This window comes from Penicillium cinerascens, assembly GCF_028974065.1.
Source record: "Penicillium cinerascens strain IBT 15544 chromosome Unknown contig_5_segment0_segment0, whole genome shotgun sequence".
Taxonomy (NCBI): domain Eukaryota; kingdom Fungi; phylum Ascomycota; class Eurotiomycetes; order Eurotiales; family Aspergillaceae; genus Penicillium; species Penicillium cinerascens.
Genome location: NW_026695294.1, coordinates 753,873 through 767,287, shown reverse-complemented (window position 1 = coordinate 767,287; position 13,415 = coordinate 753,873). Strand labels below are relative to the sequence as shown.

The 13,415-nt window shown below is 49.9% G+C and overlaps 5 protein-coding genes across 5 annotated transcripts; 3 read left to right on the top strand and 2 right to left on the bottom strand.

Moving 5' to 3' along the window:
- Positions 1-349: 349 nt before the first annotated feature.
- On the top strand, positions 350-2,910 carry bioDA (adenosylmethionine-8-amino-7-oxononanoate aminotransferase; the record flags this gene model as incomplete). The annotated part of the gene is made up of 5 exons (XM_058451787.1): positions 350-531; positions 586-679; positions 726-2,056; positions 2,109-2,683; positions 2,738-2,910. The coding sequence occupies 5 exons, from the start codon at positions 350-352 to the stop codon at positions 2,908-2,910; spliced, it is 2,355 nt and encodes a 784-aa protein (XP_058308325.1).
- A 42-nt stretch (positions 2,911-2,952) lies between these two features.
- Positions 2,953-3,966, bottom strand: N7498_004724 (uncharacterized protein; the record flags this gene model as incomplete). The annotated part of the gene is made up of 2 exons (XM_058451786.1): positions 2,953-3,457; positions 3,524-3,966. 2 exons carry the CDS (start codon positions 3,964-3,966, stop codon positions 2,953-2,955), a joined length of 948 nt encoding a protein of 315 aa, XP_058308324.1.
- A 3,190-nt stretch (positions 3,967-7,156) lies between these two features.
- On the top strand, positions 7,157-8,698 carry N7498_004723 (uncharacterized protein; the record flags this gene model as incomplete). Its single annotated transcript, XM_058451785.1, has 4 exons — positions 7,157-7,317; positions 7,379-7,392; positions 7,456-7,860; positions 7,914-8,698. The coding sequence occupies 4 exons, from the start codon at positions 7,157-7,159 to the stop codon at positions 8,696-8,698; spliced, it is 1,365 nt and encodes a 454-aa protein (XP_058308323.1).
- A 1,029-nt stretch (positions 8,699-9,727) lies between these two features.
- N7498_004722 (uncharacterized protein) lies at positions 9,728-11,293 on the top strand (the record flags this gene model as incomplete). The annotated part of the gene is made up of 2 exons (XM_058451784.1): positions 9,728-10,190; positions 10,311-11,293. The coding sequence occupies 2 exons, from the start codon at positions 9,728-9,730 to the stop codon at positions 11,291-11,293; spliced, it is 1,446 nt and encodes a 481-aa protein (XP_058308322.1).
- A 396-nt stretch (positions 11,294-11,689) lies between these two features.
- On the bottom strand, positions 11,690-12,436 carry N7498_004721 (uncharacterized protein; the record flags this gene model as incomplete). The annotated part of the gene is made up of 1 exon (XM_058451783.1): positions 11,690-12,436. The coding sequence occupies one exon, from the start codon at positions 12,434-12,436 to the stop codon at positions 11,690-11,692; it is 747 nt and encodes a 248-aa protein (XP_058308321.1).
- Between the last annotated feature and the right edge of the window lie 979 nt (positions 12,437-13,415).

Genomic DNA, 13,415 nt, shown 5'->3' with positions numbered 1-13,415 from the left:
CACGGCCGTCAAGGATCCGCACTTTAAACCCCTAGCTTCAGGAACAGCGGACTGCAACGGGGAACGAATCCGGGGGCGAAGCGGGGAGAACAGGGATGTCGTGTGCGATCGGAGACATCCTAGGGAACCCGGTCAATCTCTCAATCTCTCAGGCCAGGCCCGTTGGGATCTCAACGGGAAATTCAACCTCGGTGAAGGAGTAATCGGTGTGGAGCCGCGGCGGATCCATGATTCGCCAATTGACGTCAAACTTCCCGGTAAACGTAAACGCGCCCGACTGTGACTTTACCACCGTCAGTGTCGCGTGTTATAGCGCCCGGAGCTCCCGGTCATTGTCTCGTTATTCACTATGGCTCCCGTCGGTGCTGGACTCTGGCGCACCCTGCGCGCGCAACAGGTGTATGGCGCCAATACCGATGTCGGCAAGACCATCGTCTCGACCGTGCTCTGCAATGCCATCCAAAAACAGAAGCAGAGGGCGGCATTCCTGAAACCCGTCTCCACCGGAGCATTGGACGATGCAGATGATCGGTAGGTTGTATACGCAGCTGTTCAAAAGGTTCAATACACTGACTCCGGTCGCAGCCATTTGAAGCGGTACGGGGCCGGGACTCTCACCAAATGCCTCTACCAATTCGATGAGCCGGTGAGCCCGCATATCGCCGCGAAACAGAAGAACGTGAGTCAATTTGTTTGTTTTTTTGGAACATGTCTGACTTGAAAAGATCTCGGATGATGATCTCCTCGCATCCATTCACAAGACCCTGTCTGACTGGGCCCGGTCGGATGTCGACTTCGCCCTGGTCGAAACTGCCGGCGGCGTCCACTCGCCAGGGCCCAATGGCAACTCCCAGGCCGACCTTTATAGGCCACTGCGACTTCCCATTGTCCTCGTCGCGGATTCTCGGCTAGGAGGCATTTCCTCGTCTGTCTCTGCCTATGAGTCCCTGCTGCTCCGCGGCTACGACATCCAGTCTGTCCTGTTGTTCCGTGATGAATATTACCAGAACCACGAGTACTTGCGTGATTTCTTCCGCAATAAGAGCATCCCGCTGGTTTCCTTGCCGGCACCCCCTGCCAAGCCACTGCAACTGGACGCCGATTCGCAATTGAGAGACGAAGAAGCAATGTCTAGCTACTATCAAAAGGTATCGCAAGAGTCGGAGATCCTGCGCCTCCTCGAAGAAATGTCCGTCAAGAACACGGAAAGGATCGAGCGACTAGACGAAATGGCTGATCGGGCACACGATCTGATCTGGTACCCGTTCACTCAACACCAGGGCATGTCCGCCAAGGATATCACAGTCATCGATTCCGCCCACGATGATTACTTCCAGACCTTCAAGTCGAGCAGCTCTACGAAGCCCGATAGTGAACTTCGTCCTACCTTCGACGGATCCGCATCCTGGTGGACACAGGGATTGGGCCATGGCAATCCGGACTTGTCCCTCTCCGCCGCCTATGCCGCCGGTCGGTACGGCCATGTCATGTTCGCGGGCGCAGTGCACGAGCCGGCGCTTTCTCTGGCTGATCGCCTGTTGAAGACCCTTGACAATCCGCGCTTTACCAAGGTTTTCTATACGGATAACGGAAGCACCGGAATGGAAGTTGCTGTGAAAATGGGTCTGCGGGTGGCATGTGACCGGTATGGTTGGGATGCTAGTCAAGAGAAGATTAACATTCTGGGTCTCAAGGGCAGCTACCATGGTGATACCATTGGTGTGATGGATTGTTCTGAGCCATCTACTTATAACAAAAAGGTCGAATGGTACCGTGGTCGGGGGCACTGGTTTGATTTCCCTCTGGTCAAGATGGTCAATGGGACTTGGAAGATTGAAGTCCCCGAAGAGCTTCGGGCTGATCTGGGCCCCGATGTTGAGGTTGATTCTTTGAACTCGGTGTTTGACCTCGATCAGCGTTTGCAGTCGGATGCTGCGCAGCGCTACAAGGAATACATTCGCCGCACCATTGAGGATCTGGTGCAGAAGCAAGGAATGAAGTTTGGTGCCTTGATCTTGGAACCTGTTATTCTTGGCGCAGGAGGAATGCTATTCTGGTGAGTCAACGGCGCATGGGATACTCAGCTTACTGACTGTTTGAACTTCCAGTGATCCGCTCTTCCAGCGCTGCCTGACAGATGTCGTCCGCGACAACCCCGAGCTCTTCTCTGCCCAGAACAACACCCCGAAATCAGCGCCATCCTGGTCCGGTCTGCCCGTCATCTTCGACGAGGTATTCACCGGACTCTACCGCCTGGGACGCCCAACATCGGCGTCATTCCTCGACGTGCACCCCGATATTGCTGTTAATGCCAAGCTCCTCACCGGTGGATTGATTCCCCTATGCACGACCGTTGCAAGCCAGGAAATCTTCGACACGTTTTCGAGTCCCGAGAAGAGCGATGCCCTCCTTCACGGCCACAGCTACACGGCCCATGCAGTCGGATGCACCGTCGCGGTGGACTCGCTGAAGACCATGTCTGACATGGACGTGAATGGATCGTGGGATGGATTCCGAGCGGATTGGAATGCCACGTCCGCACCGGCCAAGGAGTCAAGTGCTGATGTGTGGAGTGTCTGGTCGCAGGGTCTCTTGAAGGACCTCTCCTGTACCGATGCCGTGGAGAGCGTCTTTGCAATTGGAACTGTGCTGAGCATCTCGCTGCGCGATGCACAAGGCGGAGGTATGTTACATCTCAGCAAGGCTTTGATTGTTGAATCACCGCTAACAGTTTCAGGCTATACCTCTACTGCCGCTAAAGGCTTACAGCAGAAGCTGGCCGTTGGCGGCGACCAGTTCAATGTCCACTCCAGAGTCCTGGGCAATGTGCTATACTTGATGTCCAGTGTGACTTCCAAGCCCGATTCATTGAAGGAGATGGAAAAGCTCCTCCGCACCTCGCTACAGTAACGAACATGAATGATACTTTAAAATTGCTTTATGAAAAGTCTATCACAGGATAATCATGGCCACCCCCAATGCCATCGCAGCAGCCGAGCCCCCGATAATAGCACCCAAGCCATCCCACGTAGACGCCCTGTGACCGAGTCTGTACGCAGCGTTGGAAGTGGAAGCGGCAGTCCCCGTAGCCTTAGAGCCAGCAGTGCCAGTCCCAGTAGAGCCAGTACCAGTGGGACCGGTGCCCGTAGATCCGCTTGCAGCTCCAAGCGCATTCAGATCAGACTGATGATGAACGATAGTCACCATAGGTACATAGGAGATAGCCGTCAACACATCCCCGGATCCAGGAGGGAGTGATGTCGAGGAAGTCGAGGTAGTAGCGCTAATAAACGACTCCACCTGAAAAGTGCTCGTCGCCGTGGTATGGTCATCGACATGTGTCCTGGTAACTGTCTCAAAACTAAAAGAGCTATCCACGTCGACGTAGCAGCCTACGCTGGGAATGTAGCTCGGGACTTGAGCATTGCACCAACCGTTGCCGTCGGGCGTCATGTGGCTAGAAAATAGATTAGTTCTCCAAGCTCCCGTTTCACCAAACCGACATCGACGAAAGATGACATACCTCGGACAACAAAGCGCCATAGTCTGACTCGGCTGCAACGCACTCGCCAACAACGTCGCCGGCTCCTCAAAATATGGAATCTTATCCACCGATGTAGTCAAGAATCCCGACGTGCTCAGCGACTTGTCACCGCGCGCGGCCATGCCAATGGTCTCCCACCCGGACGGGCAGTACAGACCCGGGGAGTAGTATCCAGCAGCCCCATTCCATTTCTGCACGTCATACCAAGCTGCCGAAGTTGTCGTGCCGGGCGGAAGACAGTCCCAGTCACTCGTTGGTGTGGGACAACCGACTTGGAGTTCTCCATGGGTCGTGTCATCGTAGATCATGGCCAGCGTGAGTCTGTCTGTTGCGCTGCAGCTGGGCGCAGGGGTGAATGTTGTGGTGATGGGCCCATAGTTGGAGAAGGTCCACCAACCATCAAAGACAGATACGGTAGTCATGTTTGAGAATTGTTCAATTCAGTGTGTTGGTTTAATCTTCTTTAAAAAACGGACTCGGGCAACTAGGGAAGATGGTTTTTAAGGGGTCCACGCTCCATAATGGTGCAGATTCCTGTGGCTTGCGAGCATGACCTAAAACTGAATAGTTAAATTACCAGAGCTGGTACTGTGCTCACGGACGTTCGAATGAGGCTTAAAGTGCTTGGCTTTGGGGGCGTCAATCTCCGCCATGCTCCGCGCTAGCCAAGCGGATTTCCGGTTTGGTAGGCTTGGCAGGGACCGATCCAAGTTAGCTTGCCGGTCTAGGCCTCACTTGCGTTAGTGATGTCTTACAGGGTGGTATGGATGGTAGGATGGCTCTTGGCGCCGCCTTTCGGGCCGTCTAGGCTGCGGAATAGAATACGCGAGCGGTAGACTATTGATTCTCGACTTGGGAGACATCAAGACAGACGTCGTGCGGTATGGTTCCCACGAGAACTGGAAGCAATGGTGTCAGCAATGGTGTCAGCTCTACGGTAAAGCTGTGAGCCTTAGTCTTTATGAAAGTGTTGCCAGGATATCAACGACGTTGGTACTATTGCTGTCTTCTGTCTTCGAATTCTGACAAGAGAGTGGCAGTACAGAAAAGGAACCCTGATCGCCCGATGCAGTATTTGTACTCATCAACTTTGAACTATGAAATAGTAGTATCCACTCATATATCAACACTCCAATTTCAACGTTGAATCGGTCAATATTGGGTCCACTGTGAAGAAATCAAGTCCATCATTGAATCCTAAGAAATGAAAACCGGAAATGCAACAGATAATTACCTTCTTACCTGACCTAGGCTTCATTTTAAGACTGCAACTCTCCGGGTGTAATCAACTGGTATTCAATTGAAATCATTCACTGATGGTATTTCGGGCCTGGCAGTCTCTCTGTCTTCCTTTACTTTCCCCACTTTTGTACTATCTTTGATGTTACTACAATATGACACATCCTCCTGCTCTAGATTCTGGTGTGCGTAGCTGAGGTCGTGCGTGACACCGGTCCACAAGCTAAGCAGCGCTCGTGCGTTAAGTAAGCGATAGTCCTCATAGACATCGATACGAACTTCGTCTAGTCAATGCGGCGTGCGATACGCATTCCGAGCTTTCGATCGACAATCCCACAATGACCGTTATCGCTGATTATCTTGTTCCCATTGGGTCGTATAAGTCTAATGTGCTTAACATCGCATACGGATGGGTTAAATTTTGCGATCGGACACGCGATTTGTGCTAACCTATTCCTCAGAACAACGGTGCGATGTCATCATGAATGCCGATCAGGCGTCGGCCGCAAAGAACTTCTAGGTTCGCGCAATCCCTCAGACAGCATGATTAGAAAACAAATCCCCTCCAACATCATGGACGTCGTGTGTTATGGAACCTTATCCTCCGTCCCCCATTCCACCGGCTATAGCTACACAGATTCATGCGTGGACGAGAACATGTCGGACCTAACCCCTATTGTTTCCGAATCCTTCTCCATCCCCGTCTCCAACATATCCGCACGGTCTCTCTGGGGAAAATCGAGACAGTCTTTACCGACGGAAACTCAATTCCCCGACCATCCATGTTGACCGGATAGACCCGACACTAGGTGGATCTATGCGGTCACCAAAACTGCGTCTTCTGTCCCCCACCCCATTCATTTGCATGAACATGATTTTGTGGCTATGCACAGGGAAGTGAAACTTATAGTGGCAAGGTGAATTTGGTCAGGAAGCCGCCGAAATGTGATATTGCTATGTTGCCGGAAGATGGATATTTGGTTCTTGCTTTCAAAAGGCATAACCCGATGCATGGATTATGCATTGTCATGTTTGAAATTCAGTTTGCGAGGCGCTATGACGCGATATAAGTCAATGATTGGGTATGGGGAACTCCACAGTAACTACGAGACGCGGGATGCTTTCGAGATGGGATTAGTGCGGAGCAGAATGATTCAGGAAGTTGGGTTCAGTCTGGCCCCCAGATTACGTGTAGGTTTGGAGATCCTGCAACAGGGTGACATTGAAGGATCTGGGATGTTTCTCTAACTAGCGTCAATGTGCATAGACTCGGGCATCTCCCTTTTCCATTATCAATAATACAAGCTATACAGTCATTCGTTTCATCTCCCCGGCAGGTCATTTTCGGCATTAGGACTGTTAATATATTTCGACCCCAGAAAATTCCCCCGTCTAGGAAACAATCAACGAGCCGACATGCGGAGAGACCGGGCCACTAAATGAAAATGCCGATTCCAGATGTCAGAATAATGGAGTAGTTGCTATCTTGAGTGCAAATCGGTCCACCTTAGAGCACGCTCATTGGCGCCTGAAAGAGATGTTTGTCATACAATGCATAGCCAAGCTAGTCGGACATGCATAGTCGGTCAATGGCCGAAGCTTAATGCGGGTGCCCTGACTAAAATTTTCTGTTAGTGGCAATGGCGCGCTTCGAGCCGCTGTCGGCCACGGTTGGAGTCGCATTTCTATTACTTCAGTGGCCACCCGGGCTTGGCTTTGGTAAGAAAATTTCTGCCGATCTCTACAGAGAAGATCTTGCGTAGGCTAGCTTGTGCTGTCCCCAGTGCATGTTCTTGAAAAGTCGCGTTCGCGTACTGAATGCGAACATGATCCGTGTACAACGGAACGTGCAAAAATAATCCGACGGCGTCGGAGTAGTTGAGATCGGATTCAACGAAGCCGGCTACCGTCGGGTCACCCACGCGGGACCCGGGATTTTTATTATCTAATTGATCTCCGACCCGAGGCCGTGATTGGCGCAACTCCAAATAAAAGTGGATTAAAAGGGTCCATAATGTTGCTCGGGAGTGGGCCGAAGGCCCTTAAATCTTGCTGATCGCGACCGAACATCTGTGTGCAGGAACGGGCCCTGGCCACCACGTTTTACCTTCATAATAGAATATTGCAATAGAAATACCCTTCACGATAAGGCCGATAGCTCCCGCCTTCCAGAAGTTCCGGGCCCCAGAATTCTTGCCCCAGTTCCCATCAAAGTCTGTCGCGGGGGTTTCGGTTGGCTCATGCGACGTTGAGCTCCACCCACGGTTAGCTAAGGAATTTTTTGCACACATACTTATCTATTGCGGCTCGAGTCTTCTTTTCTTTCTCTCGTCTTGTTCTCCCGCATCCTCCCCGACCTAACGTACCGACAATATGATCCTCGAGGGAGTCACTCCAAAGCCCGAGCCCGTTGACGTGGACTCGGAGTCAGGATGGAAGGAGAAGACTTTGGAGGAGGATGGGGTCCGGCGCTACGAGGACGCGTTTGGTGATGAGACCAATGCGGAGATCAAGTACAAAACTATGGAGTGGTGGTAAGTTCATGCGCATTGCCCATAACTATAAAAATCCGATATCTAACTTTGCGATTGATAGGCAAGCTGGAATGTGTAAGTGCTGTCGCGAAAGAGAGTAACGTGTCGCGTGACCGAACAATATCTAACGCAACCCAGTCATGATCGCTGAATCCGTTTCGCTGGGTGTCTTGTCGTTGCCCGCTACCCTCGCCTCCCTTGGCCTTGCGCCGGCCATTGTGTTGATCATCGGTCTCGGTCTTCTCGCCACGTACACTGGTTACGTTATTGGACAGTTCCACCAGCGTTACCCTCACATTCAGAACCTGGCCGATGCGGGTGAGGTTTTGATGGGAGCGTTTGGGCGTGAGCTCTTCGGTATTGGACAGCTGTTGTTTTCCATCTTCATTATGGGTAGCCACCTTTTGACTTTCAGCGTCATGATGAACACGGTCACCGATCATGGCACCTGTACTATGGTTTTCACTGCTGTTGGATTCGTGATCTGTATGGTGTGCTCTCTTCCTCGCACAATGAGGAACATGACCTACATTTCGTGTGCTTGTGAGATAATTCCTTCCCAATATTACAGTATCATGCTAACCCTCATTTTATAGCTTTCGCCAGTATCCTGACTGCTGTTATCGTTACCATGGTCTCAGTTGGTGTCCAGGACCACGGATATTCTACCCTGAAAGCCACTATCGACACTGATTTGTATCACGCCTTCACTGCCGTGACGAACATTGTCTTTGCTTACTGTGCCCACGTTGCTTTCTTCGGTCTGCTTGCGGAGATGCGTGAGCCAAGGGACTTTCCCAAGGCTCTGTACATGCTGCAGACCTTTGAGATTATTTTCTATACCGTGGCTGCGGTCGTCATCTACTACTATGCTGGACAGGCTGTTGCCTCCCCGGCTCTGGGATCCGCTGGCCCTTTGATGAGCAAGGTTGCCTACGGCATTGCCATCCCTACTATTATTGGCGCCGGTGTGGTAAATGGCCACGTTGGTCTCAAGTATATCTACGTCCGATTGTTCCGCGGCACTGACAACATGCACCGTCGTGACCTGAAGTCCCTCGGATCCTGGGTCGCAATCGGTCTTACCTGCTGGATCATCGCCTGGATTATTGCCGACGCCATCCCCGTCTTCAGCGACCTGTTGAGTCTGATCAGCTCGCTGTTCGCCTCTTGGTTCAGCTACGGTCTCCCCGGTGTCTACTGGTTGCACCTGAACTGGGGGAAATGGTTCTCTTCTCCTCGCAAGATCCTCCTCACAGCTATCAACATGTGCATTGTGGTGATCGGTGGTTGCATGTGTGGCCTTGGTCTTTACGTCTCTGGTCGGGCGATTAATGAGGATGCCTCTAACAGAAGCTTCTCTTGCGCTGACAATGCATAGCGGCGCTTGGTTTTCGATTTTTATGATTCATGTGCATGATGTCTGTACTATATCATCCACTTTGTGTATATGGGATATGTTGATATGCGACATTAGCTTTGCTTTTTGTTTAGAATAGCCTGTTCATAGATTTGCTTTCGGATGCATTACTGGCATTTTACTTTATTGATTTCCATTCGCTGTAAAGACCTTCCAAGGTGCATCTTTCCTCTGCCACCTTTTATCCTTCAATTATCGGAAGATGTTAAGAGAGACAGCGACAAGAAGGCCGGGACATTAGTCGGAAAACACATATAAAATGATTGGAAATACCATCGAGAAAGACGTCAAAAATGACAGTCAAGACCCGTGCACGGCTGTTTCAAAATAATCAAAAAATGAAAACATACAACAGCAATAAGTATGGTGAACAATTGAGAGAGAATATTGAATAGTATGCTCCCGGTTATTTGGCCATGGAAGCTGCTGGCCAGGGAGAAGAATATAACCTCGCATGTCTTACACATCCATTAGACATCCCAAATGGGCTAAAGCCAGTGTATTAAAAGCTTTTAGAAACTGAGGCTCGTGAGCGAACTATGTAGGTTCACATAGGAGATCATCATTCACCATACCTCAAGTGCTGTATCATCTCAAAGAATTCCTCCTTTATATACACGCTGAACTAATTATTGGCCATATTGACTACGCGGCCAGCCTTGGCTCTGATTGGATATTTTGAGTACACGGTTAAAACTTGGCTTTGATTGGTCACTTTGAGTTCGCTCGGCTCTGATTGGCCAATTTTAGTACATCTATTCTGCGTTCTTTGCTCCTCTGCCCTGTTCCTGGTTAGATGATGTCTCTGTCTCTGTCTTAATCGTCATAGTATATGTAAACTTGGATATAGATGCCCCGTAATCCCCGAGCGTCCCCCCCTCTTACTTAGATATAAAACAATGGAAAAGTTCCGAGTCACAAACACGCGTCATTTCTCATTCTTTGCTACGGGTAATTGGAGGACTTACCGAACGAAAACCAAAACGGAAGATGGAGCCAATTTTCGAACACAATTCGCCCTCAATAGGGACTTCGGACACCTTGGGTGTCAAAAACGTACCCCCTGGCAACGAGCATTCCTCACCTTCGGATATCGAAAAAGGGACGGGCAACCTTTCCGCCACAGATGACCAAGTGCCCTTCGACGCCGAGATTACTTATCCCGAGGGTGGGCGTGATGCCTGGCTAGTGGTGTTGGGTGCGTGGTGTGGCTTAACCTCGTCATTGGGCATCTACAATACAACTGGGGTTTTCGAGGTTGTTATCTCAAGAGTACTTTTACCTGATGTCTCTTCATCCAATATTGGCTGGATCTTTTCAGTCTACGCCTTCTTAAACTGGGTCTGTGGGATGCAGATTGGGCCGACGTTTGATGCAATGGGTCCTCGCTTACTGATCCTTGCCGGGTCCATTTGCACTTTGGTTGGCATTTTCACGCTCAGCGTATCTACAGGTAAGACCGAGTTCCATAATATATAACCTCGCGTTTATATCCACTCTCGTGGCCCTCAGCTGAGATTTCCGTTTGCCTGATTCTGCCAGGTGTTCTTTTCTCTTGCTAATGGCGGTACAGAATACTATCAGATCTTTCTGTCTTTCTCTATATTGATAGGGATCGGTTCATCCCTGCTCATCACTCCATCCATGGGATGCGTCGCCCACTGGTTCATGAAACGCCGCGGTCTTGCCAGTGGAATAGCATTTATTGGAGGTGGTTTTGGTGGCGTCCTATTCCCGCTGATGATACAAGCACTCCTCCCTCAAGTCGGCTGGGGATGGTCGATACGGATCCTGGGATTCGTGCTGCTTGTGCTCTGTGCTATTAGCGTGGCATTTTGCCGAAGCAGAGTCCCACCGCGGAAAGGAACAGAAACCACCTGGCGAGATACATTGCCGGACCCTAAAATCTTCCTTGATGGGACTGGAGCAATGGCAGGCACAACCGCTGGAGTCCTTTTGACTGATCTGGCATATTTCATTCCCATCACATACACGCCAATCTACTACATCGATAGACAGCATCTTTCTCAAGGCGCGGCCCTGACGGGGTCATCGGCGTTTGCATATCAGCTTCTCGCGATCCTGAATGCTGCTTCGTGCGTTGGCCGGTATGTGGCCGGTGATATGGCTGACCGATTCGGCCGATACAATACCATGATTGTTTCCTTATTCTTTTGCACGGTATCAGTTCTATGCTTCTGGCTGCCAGACATAGTCACACCAAACCTGGATAACTCCGCACTTCTTGTCGTCTTTATTCTAATTTTCGGATTTTGCAGCGGCTCCAATGTTAGCTTGACACCAATCTGCCTTGGCCAGCTTTGCGAAACACAAGAATATGGACGTTATTATGCGACTTGCTTCACGGTAGTATCTTTAGGACTACTGGTAAGTATTCCTATCGCTGGAGGCCTTCTCGGTGCGGTGGAGGCGACAGGAAAAGAAAAATATTGGGGCGTCGCTCTTTTTGCTGGACTGAGCTATGCGGCCGCTTTTCTGTCTTTTCTATGGGTCAGGATCAAAGTCAAGGGATGGGATTGGAGGATTCAATGGTAAATAAATTATCGCTGTTACGAAACCCCGAAAACACGCAAGGGTCTCTCAAAACTTTGTATTTAAACAGTTCTATTATTTGACCAATAAAGTAGTTCAACATAGTCTAGTACAACAGTCTTCACGAACTCCTCTGTTTCAGCATCATCGCACACCGTGTCTACCAGAGTACATCTGTAGAGTCTGCATATCTGGAGATGAGGTAAAAGATGATTTGTAGCGTGGTTGCCTATAATGTACCAGACGTACATTTCGCTCGGGCGTTCCTGAATGAGAAATATTCTGAATGAAGGGGGTATTCTACGTGGAGTGCAGGGTGTCATTGAATAAGGGCAATCCATATCAATATTGTTACCATAAGAGCACTGGTTGACTACCTAGGCATTAGCTACTGTCCATTCAGTAACGTGATCCTTCGTTCCAGGACCCTGCAATCCAGGAGTCTTCAGTCAAATAGTCTTCAGTCAAATAGTCTTCACTCCAGAACCAATCGTCAAAATGAGAATGAAAGCTCAAGTTCAAAGCCTCCGCGACATTTCCTACTTCTTCTTCTTTCGACCACTCCCCCTGCAGTTCATCGACGGGCACTTGCAAGCTCCTTTCCGTTATTGGCGGTGTCAGCCTTGTCCCTGAGCTCACATCAGATCCAAATTGACTGGGAATTGTTGCTGAACTCTCGGGCCCATCCTCGTTCGACTCCTTTTCAAATTCCGTCAAGTAAGTTCCTATCGTCATCCCCATTCTCTTCTTAAACACGCGGCACAGATAGCTCGGCGTTACTCCGACCTCCTTAGCCAGCTCCTTCAAGCCTCGTTTCATCGTCAAATTATCCCTCCTTACCCGCAAAAGCTCTATGAATCTTGTAACAACCTCCTCGCCGTCTCCAACAAATGCCGCGTTGTCTGGTTGGCATCTCTTGCACGGGCGAAATCCGTCGCGTCGCGCTTGGTCTGCCGTGTCGTAGTAGACAACATTGGCTCTTCTCGCAAGACGAGCAGAGCAGGTAGGGCGGCAGTAAATCTTTGTGGATTTGACGCCATAGAGAAAGGATGAGTGGTAAGAACGGTCGCGGTGCGTGAGGGCGAGCCAACGAGCGTGGGAACTTTGGGACAGACCGGACGAAGATCCCGGAGCTTGTGGTTGCATTTTGGGATGAGCTATGCAATGAGTGGGCATGTTTCGTAGGAGGACGCGGAATAATAGACAGGAGTATTTTCAAAGCAGTCTTTCTCCAGATGTTTACATAGACTTCCTGGGTTGCTTGATGGCTCTCGTATTTTGGATTTGTCAGTGGCGACGTTAAAAGGGTCCAGCACAGATTCTCTCCATCACGGGCGATAAGATCCCTGTGACTTTACCTGACGTAACGTAATCCATCCACTAGCGAGTGACGCACCCATCCGTATTCTTGCGTTTAATCGTGCCATTTCATCTTTCGAGAGCAGTTTGATATAGTAGATCTCGCGATTTCCACGTACGGTATTTTGCCTGAGGATATCTACAACTTTGACGAGACTGGCTTCGCGATAGGCCTAACTGCGACCGCAAAAGTCGTCACCGGAGTGGAATACTACGGTCGGAGATTTTTTTACAGCCAGGAAACTGGAGAGCTGGTTATCGAAACAAATATAGAAAGACAGCTCAAAATATGTTTATTGAATGAGGAAATGTTTCAAGTTACGTCTCGACCTCCTTGCCTTCAATCGACATCTTTCTCCACCATCAACCATTCCCGAGATCATCATCTTCTCAGGCAGCCAAACTCACGAGACCACCAAGTCCCCGCAGTCTTCCTCTGCTCCTCTCAATCCTTCTAGTACGTGATGTAGACAACCATTATATTTTATAATATTTCATGAAACCTCTTCATTTGCTGTCCACACACCATCCGGTCTCAAAGCAGTAGATAGATCTAACAGCTCATCATTCCGGGTCGCTGTTGACCTTGGTTAGTTCGGCAAACCTGCGGAAGTAGAACTCAATCGTCACATCATAATCCTAGATAGCATGTTAGATGGAAAGTTTCCCTTTCTAAAAAATCATAATCTGAACAAGGGTCGGGCGAATCGTACATCAATAACCCAGCCGCGGTTGTTACGGCGGTTCATGCCGTCCATGAAAGGTG